The following is a 15,734-nucleotide window of genomic DNA, read 5'->3' on the forward strand; positions in this document are numbered from 1 at the left end:
ACGGGCACATTGAGCACACAGAAAGCAAGAACACAGCAGTTCCTGAGATGTCCCTTCTGAGCCCCACCCACATGCTCTAGGGCTACCTCACAATCTGACACACAGTACTACGTCACAGCCCAACCTACAACTGACACCAGATCCAACCAGGGGCCACAGAAGCAGTTCATCCAGCTGGTGGTTGCCTTGTGTTTTTGCGGTGCTGGGGACTGAGCCCAGGGCCTGTGCCTGAGACCCACATTCCCCCTCCCCGTCATTTCATTACTGGCAGTATCCCCCTGCGGGGGGGGGGGGGGGGGGGGGGGGCTGTGCCCCGCTGGTCTACCCACCACACCTTAAGCGCAGTGGCTCCCTAAGTTTGGTAATAATGAATGGAATGCCTCACTCGGTCTCTGTGGGGACAAATTTTTGTTTCTCTTGGGAGATGCTGAGCAGTGACATCCTGGGTTACACGCTCAGTCTGCATTCACCCACTGTCCTGTCTGCCCAGTGGCAGTGCCACTTTGCAATTCTTCCTGCCACAAACGGGCAGATCAACGAAAGGGTGCTCACCCTCCACATCCTCCCTGGAACGTCAGGTGAGGCCCCTTCTGACCTCAGCCTTCCGGTGCTCCCTGGGGTGTTCTGATATCAGCCTTCCAGTGCTCCCTGGGGTATTCTGACCTCAGCCTTCCTGGGGCTTCCTGGGGTGGCATGTCTTGTGGCCTCAGTCCTATTTCAGTTCAGTGACCAGTAACGCTAAGAATCTGTGAGAACCTTTTGCACTTGGTTTTTCGTGAAACGCCTGTTCCAACCTGCTTTCTACTTTCCCATCAGATCCTTTTATTACTGAGTTATAAGAATTTCTTACACACTCTGGATAGGAGTCTTTCCTCAGATTAATGTAAACATTTTCTCCAAAAGTGTTTGTCTTATTGTTTTTAAAATTTTTCATTTTTTAAATTTCATATTTAAACGTTGACAAAATCTAACTTATCAATTTTCCTCTTTTATGGGTCATCTTGTTTGTGTCCTAGAAAATCTTCATCAATCTTGACGTCACGAGGATTTACTCTTTTCTCTGTTTTTTTTTTTTTTTTTTAAACTGGGGATTGAATCCTGGGGTGCTTTATCTCTGAGCTACATCCCCAGTCCTTTTTACTTTTTTCAAACAGGGTCCTCCTCTTCTTTTTTGAAGTTTTACAGGCTTTATACATTTAGGCCAATAATCCATTCTGAATTGATTTTTTATATGATGAAAAGCTTAAGGTTTATTATTTTCATAAGATAGCCAAGCCATCCAACACCATTTTTTGAAAAAAAAACTAAAAACAAAAAACATATCTCACCCTGAATTACCTTATCTTTATTAAAAAAAAAAAAAAAGTCAAGGCTGGGGTTTGGCTCGGCAGTACAGCATTTGCCATACATGAGTGAGGCTCGAGGTCTGAAGCCCAGCATGGGCATGGGATTCTGAATCTTGCTCCTGTTCCAGTGAGCTACAGCCATTTCTTCTTTGACCCAGAGGTTACTTCCTATATGTATGGATTTCTTTTCTTTTCCTTGCCATGTGGGGCAAGTGTTCTGCCTTGGAGGTACCCCGGCCTGCTCCCCAAAACTGCTTTCTGCTTTAGCTCTGCTGAAGAATACCAACACTCTGTGTGATTTCAGTCCAGGTTTCTGGAGACGTGTTCCATGATCACACATGGAACACAGCCTGCCAGGGGCACCTGAGCGCTGTCGTGGCAGGGGGGAGGTACAGACGACCGCGAGTCCAAGCTGTGACAGTACTGGAAGCTTCTCCATCCTCCTTGACCTACATCTACTTGTTCCAACAATCACTAAGAAAGTTGAAATCTCCAGTTGCTATAATTGTTAAATGTTAATTTGTCAACTGCTTCTTCCCATTCTGTCAGTTTGGCATTTTGGGGCATTCTAGTATTTTTATAATCAGAAAACATATAAAGTCACAATCAAAGCAGCAACCTTCTTCCCATGACATACAAGATTTCCACAGTCAAATAAATATGCAGTTCCCAAACTCAAGAGAACAAATGCCTCAATTAGAAAATATTTAAGCTCAATTACATTATTCAAAGTGTTGTGTAACTCAATTCAATTACTCTTGTATGTAGACCTACATAGTACATAATTCTTTAAGAAAAATACATATATGAACACATGTAGTTTAACTTCACTTTCCATTAACTACTCATTTTCAAATAATAAGCTTTACTTTTGTTATAAATGAATAAAACCATTTTATCCAGTGTCAAGTTAAAAAACCCACAGCCGGGGCTGGGGATGTGGCTCAAGCGGTAGCGCGCTCACCTGGCGTGCGTGCGGCCCGGGTTCGATCCTCAGCACCACATACCAACAAAGATGTTGTGTCTGCCGAGAACTGAAAAATAAAATATTAAAAAAAAAAAAAAAAAACCCACAGCCCCTAATACATAAGGGTTCATGTTTCCACTATTAAAAATGCTAAGGGGAGGCACCCTGGGGCTGTGGGCTCAAAGGTAGAGTGCTTGCCTGGCACATGTGAGGCACTAGGTTCAATCCTCAGCACCACATAAAAATAAGCAAACAAAAAATAAACAAAATAAAGGTATTGGGTCCATCTACAACTAAAATCATATATATTTATATTTATATATATAAACCATCAATTTTAGAAAAACTATGAGCAATTTCTTGAAAGGCATTTGCTGCTATTGCACAAGTCTCGCAGGTCAAATCCAGCCACACAGATGCTGAGATTCTCAGACCTGGTCACAGCCACGAGAAGTCACGGCTGAGGGTAAAGAAACCACAAAGCATGACTGGAAACAGGGAAATCCCCAAGGACCTGCACTATTTTAGGGAAAAAAGAAATGACTTTAAGGATTTTTGTTTTTAAAGTGGCCTATTAAATTATAGATTACCTGGTTAAAAAAAGAAACGCTAAGTAATATTGACAAGTCATAAAGCAATCCGATGTTGCTTACCTTGGTGAGAACTGTGAAGCAAGACCAAACTCACTGGTGAGATTCGATCTGCTCTTTCCAGCTCATCTGTATGCACAACCAGCTTTTAAAATTAATCAATATCTAAGGGATTCCATTAGCAAGTGCAGTTTCAATAATTAAACTCATGAATGTAAATAAAATATTTATTGCCACAGACTCATTCTGCCAAGGGGAGCCCTAAGGGAGTGACTGGTGGGTCAAGTGTCCCTCGGGAGTCCTCTCTTCCACAGCAAGCTAAAGGCACCCTTCCCAGGAAGCCAGGGCTCTTTCACACAGTGCCAGGGCTGGCAGCCAATGGCTGGCACAACAATGGAGAGGTGTCACTTAATAGGAAGATCTGTTGTCCCAGCAAATGCAAGTCAAGAACTCTTCACTGCTGACGGCAACGTCAGCTAACACCAGAAACAGGGACAGCAAAAGGGCATCAGGGCGGAGTCTTAATAACCTGAAGAGCCCCTGCCACGGCTAAGGACATAAGCACCTTCCAGAAAGCTTCTTATGCTTAAGCACGCATTGGCTAGCTCTTTTGTTACCCAGGTCCACGCTGCTCCCCTTACAGATGCAAAGGCGGAGGCAGCTACCTGGCCAAGCTCCATGAGCCAAGCTCCATGTGGAGCTCCAGAGCTCCAGAGCTCCATGCGGTGGAGCTCCATGCGGTGGAGCTCCATGTGGGGAGAGCCAGAAGACAAGGCGTCCAGAGCAGCTACCTTCCTCGCCTACACAACTGCAGACGCAGGGACGGCTCTGGGCCTCCTCGAGTGGGCGCAGGCCAGAGAACAGCCTGAAAAGCTGCACAGGCATGGCCCGCTCCTGGAGAGCAGTGTGAGCGAGCCTCTCACACACTAAGGATGCCAGGCTGTGGTCTCCAACCCACAGAGGGACAGCAGGCAGGCAACTCCAGGAGCACATTCAACAAGGGCAATATGACCTGTGTGCATTCCAGTGTCACCTCTTGGAGAGAGCCCCACCCCAGCCCCAAGGCACGATTACTACCAGGGCTTTCATAAACAAGCCAAACCCACCTGGGGTGAGCAGACAGGACTGAGCCAAGGGATGAGCTCGCCCAGTGCCACTGCAGGTTGGCTGCCCTGCAGCAGCACCTGGCAGGTCCTGGATTCCTCTTGCACACACCAGCCACCTTCGCTTCCTCCACAACAGGACCACACAGCAGAAAACTTTCAGAAGTGTGCACACGCGTCCCTGGTCCCAAGGTGTACCTGCTGCTCCTCATCAGGGTCTGTCACTGGGCTGACACTCTGGTGGGGGAAAAGTAACTGCAGGCAGTTCTAAAGACTCAGCGAGACAGTAGAAAGCTGGCCATGAAGGATGGACTCACAAACTCTCTTCCTAGTTTGGCCTTTCTGAACTCCATTGCCTCGGTTTCTAATGCCATGTCTGACTTCAAACTTTGCATGCATGTTCACCCTGAGGTGAGAAGGTGGCAGCTTCCATTAGATCCCTAGGGGTCCATAAGCCAAGCCAAGCCATGAAACGCTAGCTTAACTGCCTTGGAAAGCCCTGCAGACAGACGGCTGGGCTGGGAGCGGGAGTGGAGGGGGATATTTCATTATCACATGGGATTTCCAGTCAAAAATGTCTATTCAAGAAATTGCAATCCAGAATACCCTGGCCTGTAACCACCCAAAACAACCATTCCTTAGCATCAAATATCTGTGCTAAGGATGAATCCAAGCTATGGCCTTCACAACTCCACACTGGGAGCATGAACACACATTTCTAAATGTTGACACTAAGCAGAACTCTCAAGCAGAGCTTGTCAAAGGATGAAAACAGGTGAAAGCTGGGCACAGTGGGGCCGCCTATAATCCCAGCCATTTGGGAGGCTGAGGTAGGAGGATGGCGAGTTCAAAGCCAGCCTTAGCAACTTAGTGAGGCCCTAAGCAACTCGTTGAGACTGTTTCTAAATAAATTGGCGGGGATTGTGGGGCTGGGGATGTGACTTAGCGGGAAAGCACCCCTGAGTTCAATACCTGGCATCCCTGGTAAGGCCAGGTCCGTCACTTGTACTCACTCTGCCACTGCCTTCCCCAGGCTGATGATGGGCTCAGATGAAGAATGTGATCAACATAGGAAGGTTTTCTGATTATGAAAGAAATATTTCTCATCTTGCATAAGCCAGGCCCTCTCATTAAATGTAATCCTCAAACCCTCTGTTAATGTACCTGCAATTCCGACTCTGAAGTTCTAAGACCCAATCAAAACCAGGATGATTTTAGAAGTTTAAAGTTCTGATTTTGAAGATTCCACCTTGCCCAACGTCATGTAGGGAAGGTGCCATCTGTGTCTGCATGCCAGGCACAGGTCCTCCCCTGGTCACAGAGGAGGGTGGACAGGCAGGACCTTCAGCCTCACGTCCACCCTGCTGCGTGCTGCAGTGACATGTTTCCTGGGGACTCTCAGGCACTGGACCGGGCGGTGAGACCCACAGGGCTTGTCCCTGGGACACAGGGACACTGTACAGCTCCTTGCCATGGTAACTCAACCCTGGTTCTGGCGGAGGATTGGCACAAAGCTTCCCTCTGTCTTCAGAGGCCTTTCTCCCAGTGCGTGGAGTTAAGAATAGTTTACGGCCTCACTGCCCTGGCTATTTTTATCTGCAAAGTTAGGGCTGGAAACAGCACATAAAAAAGACAGGTCTTGCACGCAACAGGACAAAACCTCAGCCTCAGGAACAGCTCCTGCACATTTAGAACTGGACGGGGATGGAGGCAGAGGACAGCTGAGGCAGGTCACTAGAGGTAATGTGGCACAGCTGACCGGGAAGCTGACCTGAGCAGTGTGGCACCGCGGTCCTGCCCCTGAACCTGCGGAGCAAGAGGCACCCACAGGTCTACAGTAAAGGGACGGGTGGCGGGGGGAGATGTTCAGGAAGGGGCTGAGTCCAGACCCAGAGATGTGACGTCTGAGGCGCAGGCTGCTTGGGGTGGGCGGCAAGGGAGGAGCTGGGCAGGAGCAACAGGTGTGTGGGGAGGGGCAGTGAGGCGGCACCCTCCCCTGACAGCAAACGCACTTCCAGGTGGGGGTGGACACGTGGCGTGATGTAGCCGGCCAGCAGCAGATGCAGAAGGGCCCTAGGTGTCCTCCACACACCCTGAGGTTCCCAATGACACGGATGCCGTGTCAGAAGCTCACACAGACTGGACATGGAAAGGATACACTCAGAGGAAAACCCGTCAAGGGAACAATGGTGCTGGCAATGAGACCTATAGAAAGTGACTAACCTCCCCCAGGGAGGCATCACTGTAGGCCACGCCTGGGCACCAAGCCTTGGGGCGTTGAGGGTGCAGCCACAGCAGGGCAGTGCCCAGTTCTGACGAGAATGCCTGCCCCCTTTCCACACGGACAGGGCTGCGAAGGCTCCGAGGACACGACAGCGGCCAGGGGACCAGTGCAGGAAAAGGAAGAGACAAAGGGAGGTGGGGCTGCAGTACCCAGAGCAGAGGAGAAGACAGCCACAGTCGGAAGTGTGATAGCCACCCGGAACAAGGGGTAGACAGGTTGTGTGAAGCTGTCCACTGAAGGGTGAGGCGTGCCCCAGAACAGCAGGCTTTGCCAGACTCCACAGACCCACCCCGTTCAGTGCGGTCTGAATGATCACTTCCTCCAGGAGAGCTCTCCTGGCCCATGGATATCAGGCTTGTCCAGACTGCTGCTCATCAGATTGATGCTGCCTCGCCCTGGGCATGAGACCCCAGAGGGCAGAGGACCACATGACCTGGGGGCGCAACCACAGTGCCCAGCACACTGGGCATTCTGTGAACAGTTGCTGAATAAATACCCGGCGTCCCCAGATGAGATGAATTCAAAATTGTTTCATCCACCTCCTTATCCCTCCCAATAGGGGATGCCCACCATCTTAATCACGCTGACTTTACAAAACTTCAAAAAGAATAAGGGGGTGTCGCCCAAACCCACACAGGGTAAGAAACACAGCCAGAAGATGCTGAGGAACCCTGACAGTCAACCAAGTCATAGCCTGAGTGCTAACCAGGTGCCCAGACCCCATCCCGCAGTGCCTCTCCGCCCTCACTGTGGGCAACTCGTCTGCAGGGAGTTGCTGCTTTATTTCTGGAGAATTTGCCTTAAAACAGGCAATAGACTCAGGAACTTGTACAGGAGATCACCTGGGAGAAAAAGTGTCGGCTGGAGGAGACAGACCTGACCACAAAGGACAGTGCCTTCTAAGGGCATAGATACCAGGGAGAACCGCACTGACCCTCCAGTCCCTGCCTTACTGAGGAGGAGCCTGGCTTCTAACCAAAAGCCCAGGGACAGGTGATGGGCACTTTCAGCGGAGGCTACAAGAGGTAGGAGCCTCAGTCTCCCCACTGACTGGGCCTTTTCACACTGGTGGAAGGAAGCCGCCTCCTTAGCGGCCACGTGGTCAGACATGGAAGCCTAGGGACCTGAACACTGTGAGGAGCCTGCAAGTGGCCCTGGCCGGGTGGCCAGGAAGCAGCTCCTCCCGCCGCCCACCTTGTGAGACCTCAGCCCCAGGCCCAAGACCCACCTGCAGCTGAGCAGAGAGACAGCCCGTGCCCAGATGCCTCTCAGAACCTGAGACATAAGATATGGGTGATGTTCTAAGCCACTAAATCTCGGGTGATCTGTCACACAGCAATCGTAGCTAATATAAGCTACCAAGAAGAGTCTGCAAATAGAGGCGGTTTGTCTTTTCCCTCCTCTGGCTTCTGGCTACGTGCAGAGCAAGAACCGAGCCTCAGGAGAACGCCACGGTCAGACACTGCGGGCAGAGTCGACACCGGAAAGCTGCAGGAGGGAAGGGAACCTACAGGTTGGGGCCAGGGCAGCAGAGGAGCCACAACCAGGGCAGGGGTAAACAGGCTTGCAGGCAGCAAGACCTGGCCGAGGGGCAGCTGCTGAAAGTTCTAAGTGAAAAGCAACACAGACCCCTACTGCAGAGGAGTTCTGCCAACAGAGCTGGAGGTGGCATGAGCAAGCGAGAAAATGGCTAGAGGACAAGGAGGCTCTGACACACCAGGGAGTCAGGGCCCCGGGTACCTTGGGATGAGAGGGGTTGACCTGAAGGGAGAAAGGGCCCACAGCGCCAGCCTTCCAACATGCAGGTTAGATGCTACGCCTCCTCAAGTTTTATGATCCAAAATCTAGTCTGAACTAGAAGCTGCTGGGACCAAGGTAGTATGACACGTTCTGGGTCTCCGGCTCTGTCCTAGGTCCCCGGCTCTGTCGGACTGGCCACGTGTTGATCTTTAAAGGCCATTTCACACACAATAGCTTAATTCTTACTTCACAGCCCTGGATTCTGCATTCTCACTTCCTCACATCTATAGCTGGTGCTCTTTGGCTCTGACTCCACCCAGGGTATCAATGCCCTCACACCGGCACTGTCCTCTGGGTCCTCAGTACGGGCCCTGGGCGACCCTCCACCTCAACCACATGGTCACTTGTGGCTAGAATTCACTGGGACTGTTCTTGATATTCTGTGGTCATTCTACTCCTTCCGGATTTTCTGTAGGGGTTTGATTTTTAACAGCACATATAAATGAAGATATTTTATTTCTGACTATTTCTGACTTTATTTTGGCTCTGAATTTAAATCTATGCTGGCCTCATGCTGAACCAATCTCCTCCAGAGTTTCCACAAATCTCAGAATCTGGGCATTTCTTCTTACATGGATTTCCAAGCCGTCTTGAGCCAGCTGTTCATAAGGGCGCACAGGGTGGAGCTGGCAAGGGCACGCGTGGCCCTGGGGAACAGAGGGCAGGCCAGGGGTCAAGAGCAGCAGCCAGCACAGCCACCCAAAGCAATGTGAGCAGAGAGCACAGAACTTTCTTCCTGTGTCTTTGGCTGGATATAGGTGCTGGCAAGCAGCTCAAAGGCGAGAGAAGATAGGCAGAAGAATTAGGGTGAGACAGAAAAAAAGTTACTTCTCTCCAGCACTGAAGTCAACTCCGGGGCCTTATGGCTCTTCCTTCCCTCTCACCTGTAATCTGCCTGCAGGTCTCCTGGGACACCATGCAGGATGCATCCAGGCCACCCGCAGGCCTGCTCAAAGACCCTCACCCCAGGCCCAGACCACAGCAGGAGTGTCCAACTCCTACCCTGCTCCTCCTCCTGCCTGCGGCTGCCCTCACAGCACCATGAAGACCTTTCTTTCTAAAATGAAAGGGTCTCGTTTTGCTGCCCAGGCTGGCCTGAACTCTGGCCCGAGCCATCCTCCTGCCTCAGCCCCCCAAGTAGCTGAGATTTCAGGCCCATGACACATGCTTCACTCAGACTCTGACGGCCTCTCATGTCACCCATGATAAAACCTGGGTCCCAACCCTATAGCAGCCCCACTTCCCATCACAGCGCTCTACTGACTGTGTCCCTCCCCCAGCTGGAACCACCACAGCTTCCTGGCTATTTCTGACATGCCAGGCACAGTCCATCTGGGGCTCCTGTATTGCTAGTGGTAGCCTTGCTCGCGATGGTCTTCCCCGAACCCACGAGTCAGCCCCTGGATTCACTGAGCCTGTACTTAGATCTTGTCTCCAGCTCTGTCCTCACCTTGCTCATCTCTGAACACATCCCACCTGCACATCCCATTCCTCACACCTGTGCCTACTGACGCCTACCCTACCCTCCCCAGGGAAGGTCAGCTCTGTGAGAACAGGCACTGTTTAGGCTCTTCAGCCACCCCTGGCTGCCCAGACAGTGTCTGTACATGGGCAGAACTAACTTAACACTTGTTGAATGAAAAGACTGTCAAAACAGGACTCAGGGAACAGAACAAGGAGCCAAGAGCACACATATTCTGTGACGACATGGGATCTGGGATACGTGCCCCCTGTGATCCTGGTGACTTGGGAGGCTGAGGCAGGAGGATTGTGAGATTGAGGCCAGCCCTAGCAAGTTAGCAAGGCTCTAAAAGCAACTTAGTGAGACCTTGTCTCAAAATAAAAAGGGCTACGGATATGGCTCAGTGGTTAAGAGCCTTGGGTTGAATCCCCAGTACCCCCCCCCCAAAAAAAAAAAAAAAGGAAAGAAAGAGGATCTAAAACATGGAATAAGGAACACAAGAATTCCAAACTCAGGAAAAGTTCACAGTGACTTCAGCGAGGAGGTAGAAGATCTGTCCGAGCCTTCAGGGAGTTGGTCATGGGACATGACTTAGGAGGCACTGCAGCAAGGGTGGCAAGGAGCTGAGTGTGTGCTAGGAGGAGTGCCATGGACCAGCTCCGAGGGCAGTACTGGGTGAGCCTCTGCCAGGGCTCTGCTTGTAGAACAGAAGCGTTCTTGCTGGAACTAGAGTCAAAGGCAACTGTGACAACGGCCCAGTGAGACACGGAAGCCACTGTGCGGCCCAGACATGCTCCCAGTGTGGACTCAATGCTCCTAGGAAGGACGGTAGGACGCACAGCAAAAAACTTCTATGAAAACTACCCAGAACTTGTCAGAACGAAAGGGGACAGAGAGCTGGAGTCGCTCATGCAGAAACTAAATAAAGCCAAGCAAGCTGCTTACATCCTCCAAAGGCAGAGCAGAGACACCAGGAAACATCAAGGACTAAGACAGATGGCAAGGCCGACAGGGTGGGGCAGGGCTGGGTACCGAGAGTGGACATGCCATTCAGAAACAGCTCGAAGCAGCTCCTCCAAAGATGGAAAGGGGAGGCCAGCACCAGGGAGCACAGCTTCAAACAATGCACAGCAAAGATGCTGCAGGAGAGCCTCCAGGAGCCAGGCAGGGACCATCCACGAGGGAGAGTCACCCTGGAGCACAGAAAAACAGAACTGCAGGAGCTCCAGCATGAAGCAGGGGAGGGCAGGAAGCCCAGTGTCCAGCTCCTCCCAAAGAACAGAGGCCAGCCCCATTGGGCTACAACACGTGGTTCCACAGAGGCACAGATGGATAGGAGAGGGAGCTGATCCAAGGCCTGCCAGTGTTCCTGGCCAGCTCTGCATCCTTGAACAACTCACCTAACTTCTCTGGACCTGTTTTCTGTTTTAAAAAACAAGTGTGCGTGTGTGTGTCGGAAGCAGTCTGGTCAAAAATGGTTCTGAGCATTTTTCCCTGAAGCTCATGAGAGGGGGAGAGACAGGGAGAGCAGGAACTTCTTAAAAGACTGGAGTCAGAAAAAAATCCTTTAGAATTGAAGGTGTGCTTTTACACGTAAACCAGCTCATAGATAAGTGCTTCCTACAAGATGAATCTGCTCCCTTTCTACCTAGCTAGCCTCTAAGCCTCTGAGTCCATCTCCCCAGCAGCTGCACAAAAACTGCACGTGCAGGATTTCCCACCTGTCTGCACCCCGTAGAACTGACTTTGATCCTGAATTCAGATGCAGCCAGTAACCATCAACAAGCTGCCTTGGTATGTAGGGCCAGGGTTCCATGAGGAAAGAAGAGAGCAGACGCAGAGAGGGAAGGTAGTCCTGTTGGGCCCCAGCCTTATGCTGACCTATTCATTCAGACCCGAGCATCATCAGGTCATGCCCCCAGTCCTGCAGGTGGGATGCAGGCCTGAGTCTAGGTGCCAGCAGCGCAGGATTCTGGGGAGGCTTTCTCCCTAGCTTGCAAGGCATCTCCTCCCTGCGTCCTCACAGGACAGGTTCGGTTTTTAACAGGAGAGGATTGCACCACATCTGTATTGTAGAGGAAATAAAGCAATAGGACTTCCCTCACCCTATTCTCTGCTCTGAAAGCCATAATCTGCCAGCACTGACCAATTAATTACAATACCAACAAAAAAAATCTTAGTAACACAACCTGGTATTTCGGTCAGCAAACCTTACTACCCCCTCTCCTTACTTATGCTTTCCCTAGATATATGAAGGTTTGGATGAAACTGCAATTGTTAGGAATACCATCTAGTAATTTTATTTTCATGGGCAAGCCTTTTCCTTCAGGGACGCCACAGGAAGGCTGAGGCTCCTCCAGCCTCACTGCCCGTATTCCTCTTCCTCCACCCTCAAGGTCTCTGCGACTTCTGACAGTAACATCTCTCAGCAGGCTGAGGGTCCTTCCTGGTGGATGGAAAAACAGGATCAAAGGGCAGTTTAAGGGGAAGAGGGGAACCTAAAAGACAAGACCAGAGAAAGTGGGAAGCAGCGCTGGGACACCAGTGGCTTCTCTTCTCCCCTGTGTTACTTCATCCTTCCCTGTGGTCCCTCGGTTGGAGTAGCTGAATAAACAGTGGCCAGATAAGCACTTGGGAGGCTGGAGGCCACCTGATGACCAGGCCCTGCCCCAGGTGTGAGCGCAGAGCACAGCTGGTGTAAGGGAAACTACTCAAGATGCTCAGCGGGGAGGCCTGAGTGCAGGACTGGACTGCTGCAGGTTTCAAGCCTCTCCACCTGGAGCAGGGAGAAAGCAGAAGTGGGAGAAGGACCTGCCAAGACCACACTTGAGAAGGGTATAAAATTCTTTATGGAAGACCCCTCCGCAACCACTCACCATGAGGTGTTCTGGCGCCTCGAGAGTGGTGTTTACAAGCACCACTCAGGCAGTCAATACACACTGGCTTTAAGCCACTGTGTCAAAGAAACATTGTCACCTGGTGTAAGTTTACAGAACCCAACCATGAAATCTGATCATCCACACAAGGCTGGTGCTGCCTTCCCACTGTCAGTGAAAATGCTCATCAAACTCTGCCTCCAAGGAGGTGCCAAGAGATAGATACCTTCACTCCACCCCCATGTCCCACCTGCCTCCAGAGGGGCAGGGAAGGCGGGGCCTTGATGTCCAACTCAACTGAGCTGAACACCAGCCAGCTTTTCCTAAGTGCAAGGCCTTGGCAGCGTCTGAGCTGAAACTTCCTCAAATGTAAATCAGGAATGCCACCCACTTGGCAGGATTAAGACTGCTGTGGCCTGTTGTGTGGGGCTAATCTGGTGCACACTGCGGTCACTCATGGTCTGGTGGTGCTATTTTTGACTGCCTTCTCACTCCCCCAAAGCAAGCACTCTCATGGGGTTTTTTATTTTGTTGCTGCTGCTGTTGTTTTAGGAATACTCAAATCACATGTTCAAACATGACTACCTAAACTCTTTCAGCCAGGAAGTATAATGAAAGGAATTCCTAAGATCATTCATAGATCCTGAAACTAAATGGAAGCATAAGATCAGATGCAGAGCCGGCACAATCCCCCTTCCTCCAGCCAGTCCCTCACTGAAACATTGCAGGTTCAGTCAAGAGACTTAAATCAGTTTCCCTCAGCCCCCTGGGACCCTTGGTGAAAGAGATAACTATGGCCTAACAGCTGTCCATCAGAAGCAGCTGCTCTAAAGCCAGGCTGTCTGCTGCCCCTTCCCTGAGAAGGACAGGGGAGAAGAGGTCTCAGCTTAGCTGGGAAAGCAGATGACCTTGGAAAGCAGATCAAGGAAGATTTAGGACATCCCCTTCCTCTGACTTGAAGGTCAGCTCAGCCCCACGGGGGACCTTGGTCAGCCCTGTCCCACGACAGCTCCTCTCCTGCTCCACCTTCAGATTTGACCCCAACAATGTTTCGGTTGTTAATATAAATGAAAATCTTGTGAAAGAACAAAGCTGAGGTTCACCCAGGCCCCTTTCCTTACCAGCTTCATTTTAAGAAACTGCCCTTCTTTCCTCTGAATCTAGTAACAGGAGGACACATGCCTTCCCCACCATGAATCCACAGTCGTGAAGGAGCATCACATCTGGATTCCCCACAAAGCTCATGTTGGGGACCCACCTGATGCCTACCCCAGCCTTCGGGCAGCCTCAGAGTCACACATGATGAGTGTCAAAAGGACAGTTACACACACAGAGAAGAGCCATGTGTGTACAAACGCACCTGTGCCGATTTCCCAGCACAGTCCCAAAACAAAATCAGACACCAACTGACAGCGCTTCGGGAGCAGGGTGGCCCAGCAGAGCTGGGCACAAAGAAGATTCAGTGTGGAAGTAAAGTGAAAGGAGTTACAGAGGAGGGGCAGGTCTGCTGCTGACCTCGGGAGGGAAGAGGCCCGACTAAGGACCTGCTGAGGAGCACTGCACAGCCAAGAGCAAACAAAAGGAACCCAGGAACGGAACCGGGGCCTCCTGCTCCAACGCAGTGCTGCCGCTGTTGATGTTCCAGGAAGCTACAAAACTGCTCCTTTTCAACAGAGGGATCATATCAACAAAGCACACAGAGGAAACCTAGCTAGGATGGAACCTGCCTGTACTGAGCGACCAAAAACGGAAATACCTCTTTCCCCGCTTGCAGTGGGTTTGAAAACAGCAGGGACGGAGCCGGACGGCAGGGGGAGGGCGGCGGCACAGCTCTTCCTGCACACTAGAGTCCCGCGACCAGAGACGTGCCTCTCTGAGGTCCGCGGCCCGCCTCTCCTAAAGCGGTGCGTGGCGAGCGGCGCAGGGCAGGGCCTGCGGGAAGGGCTGCGGGAAGCACTGCGGGGTGACAACCGCGCACCGCGGGGCAGGGGGCCTTGCCCACTCGACCCGCGCAGTCCGAATCCAGGCCCTGCGCCCGCGCCCCGGCGCTCGCCGGCAAGACAGGCCGCCCCTCCTCGGCGCCCACCCAGCCACTTACTTTCGTCCGGCCATTGATCTTGTAGTTGCCCAGCTTGCCATTGCAGTGGCGGATCAGGTCGTCCATGCTGCTCATGAGCAGCCCAATGGTCTCGCAGCCGGGCTCCTTGCCCTCGATCCAGGTGATCTTGTCACCCCGGATGTCCTTGGACGAGTCGCTCTTCTGACTGACCAGCTGCCCGTCCGTGAACTTGCCGGTGTCGTGCAGTGCGCGCACCTCGTCGCCGATCTGCTGCCCGGTCTCCCTGCCCAGGAAGTCGTCCACCACGCAGATGCCGTGCTTGTTCATGCACGGCACGATGTACTCCAGCGCCAGCTTCAGCGCGGGCAGCGGCTTGGTCTGCCCGTTGGGCCGCAGGCCGCCGCCGGGGCTCAGCGCCTCTCCGGGCGAGCTGCCCGCCGGGCACAGGCTGGCCCGCTCAGGACACGGCGACCGCCGCGCGGGCGGCTCCTCCTGGCCGCACTCGGCCGCGCCGCGGGGGCCCCGGGCCTGGGCCGCGTCCCCGGGGGCCGGCGCGCGCGCGGCCTCGGCGCTGCCCTGGCGCTGCCCCGCCGCCTTCCCGGCCCGCGCCCCGGCGTTCCCGGTGGCGGCCCCGGCCCGGGTCGGAGGCGCGGCGGCGGGCGGCGCGGGGCCGGGCTGCGCGCACGGGGCAGCGGCCGGGCCGGCGGGGTCGCCGCCCTGGCACACGAGCTTGTGCTTCTTCCAGTCCTGGCGCTGGTGCTCCTTGCAGCAGTAGAAGGAGCTGCGGCAGCGGCCGCAGCGCAGCAGGTTCTCCATCTTCCCGCACAGCTCGCAGTACTGCCGGTCTCGCTCGCTCGCGCTCGGCCCTCCGGGCCCGCCGCTGTCACTGGCCATGGCGGCGGGGCCGGCCCGGGGCCGGGCGCGGGGCGGCGGCGGGGCCGTCAGGGCGCCGAACACCGCCGCCCGCCGCGGAGCCGCGCGTAGCTGGCCTCAGCGCCGCATGGCGGCCGGGGCGGCGAGCGCGGCCTCGGGGCGCGGCCGGGGCGGCCGCGGGGAGCGGGTGGGCAGGGCGCGGGCCGCGGCGCCACTCGCTCCGCGCGCGCTGCACGTACACCACGGCCGGCGGCCCGGCGGGCGGGGCGGGCGCACACGCGGCGCGCTCAGCGGGCGGGCTCGCGCGCCCCCGCCCCGCCCCGCCCAGACGCGCCGAGTCTGCGCGCGGGCGGGCGGCGACACCTGCCGGGCGA

The 15,734-nt window shown here is 53.5% G+C and overlaps 1 protein-coding gene across 6 annotated transcripts in view; it reads right to left on the bottom strand.

The window, feature by feature from the left end:
• The window catches only part of Egln1 (egl-9 family hypoxia inducible factor 1), a 93,653-nt gene extending 78,071 nt beyond the window's left edge, over window positions 1-15,582 (bottom strand). The window contains exon 1 of one of the 6 annotated variants that reach the window (XM_078023047.1): window positions 14,527-15,582. In XM_078023047.1, the coding sequence (XP_077879173.1) occupies window positions 14,527-15,381 (855 nt within the window). In that variant the 5' untranslated portion in view covers window positions 15,382-15,582. The remainder of the gene's footprint in view (window positions 1-14,526) is intronic. The other 5 variants (XM_078023046.1, XM_078023049.1, XM_005320416.3 and 2 more) reach the window with 5 other exon arrangements.
• Between the last annotated feature and the right edge of the window lie 152 nt (window positions 15,583-15,734).

The sequence above is a fragment of the Ictidomys tridecemlineatus genome, chromosome 10 (genome assembly GCF_052094955.1).
Source record: "Ictidomys tridecemlineatus isolate mIctTri1 chromosome 10, mIctTri1.hap1, whole genome shotgun sequence".
Lineage (NCBI taxonomy): Eukaryota > Metazoa > Chordata > Mammalia > Rodentia > Sciuridae > Ictidomys > Ictidomys tridecemlineatus.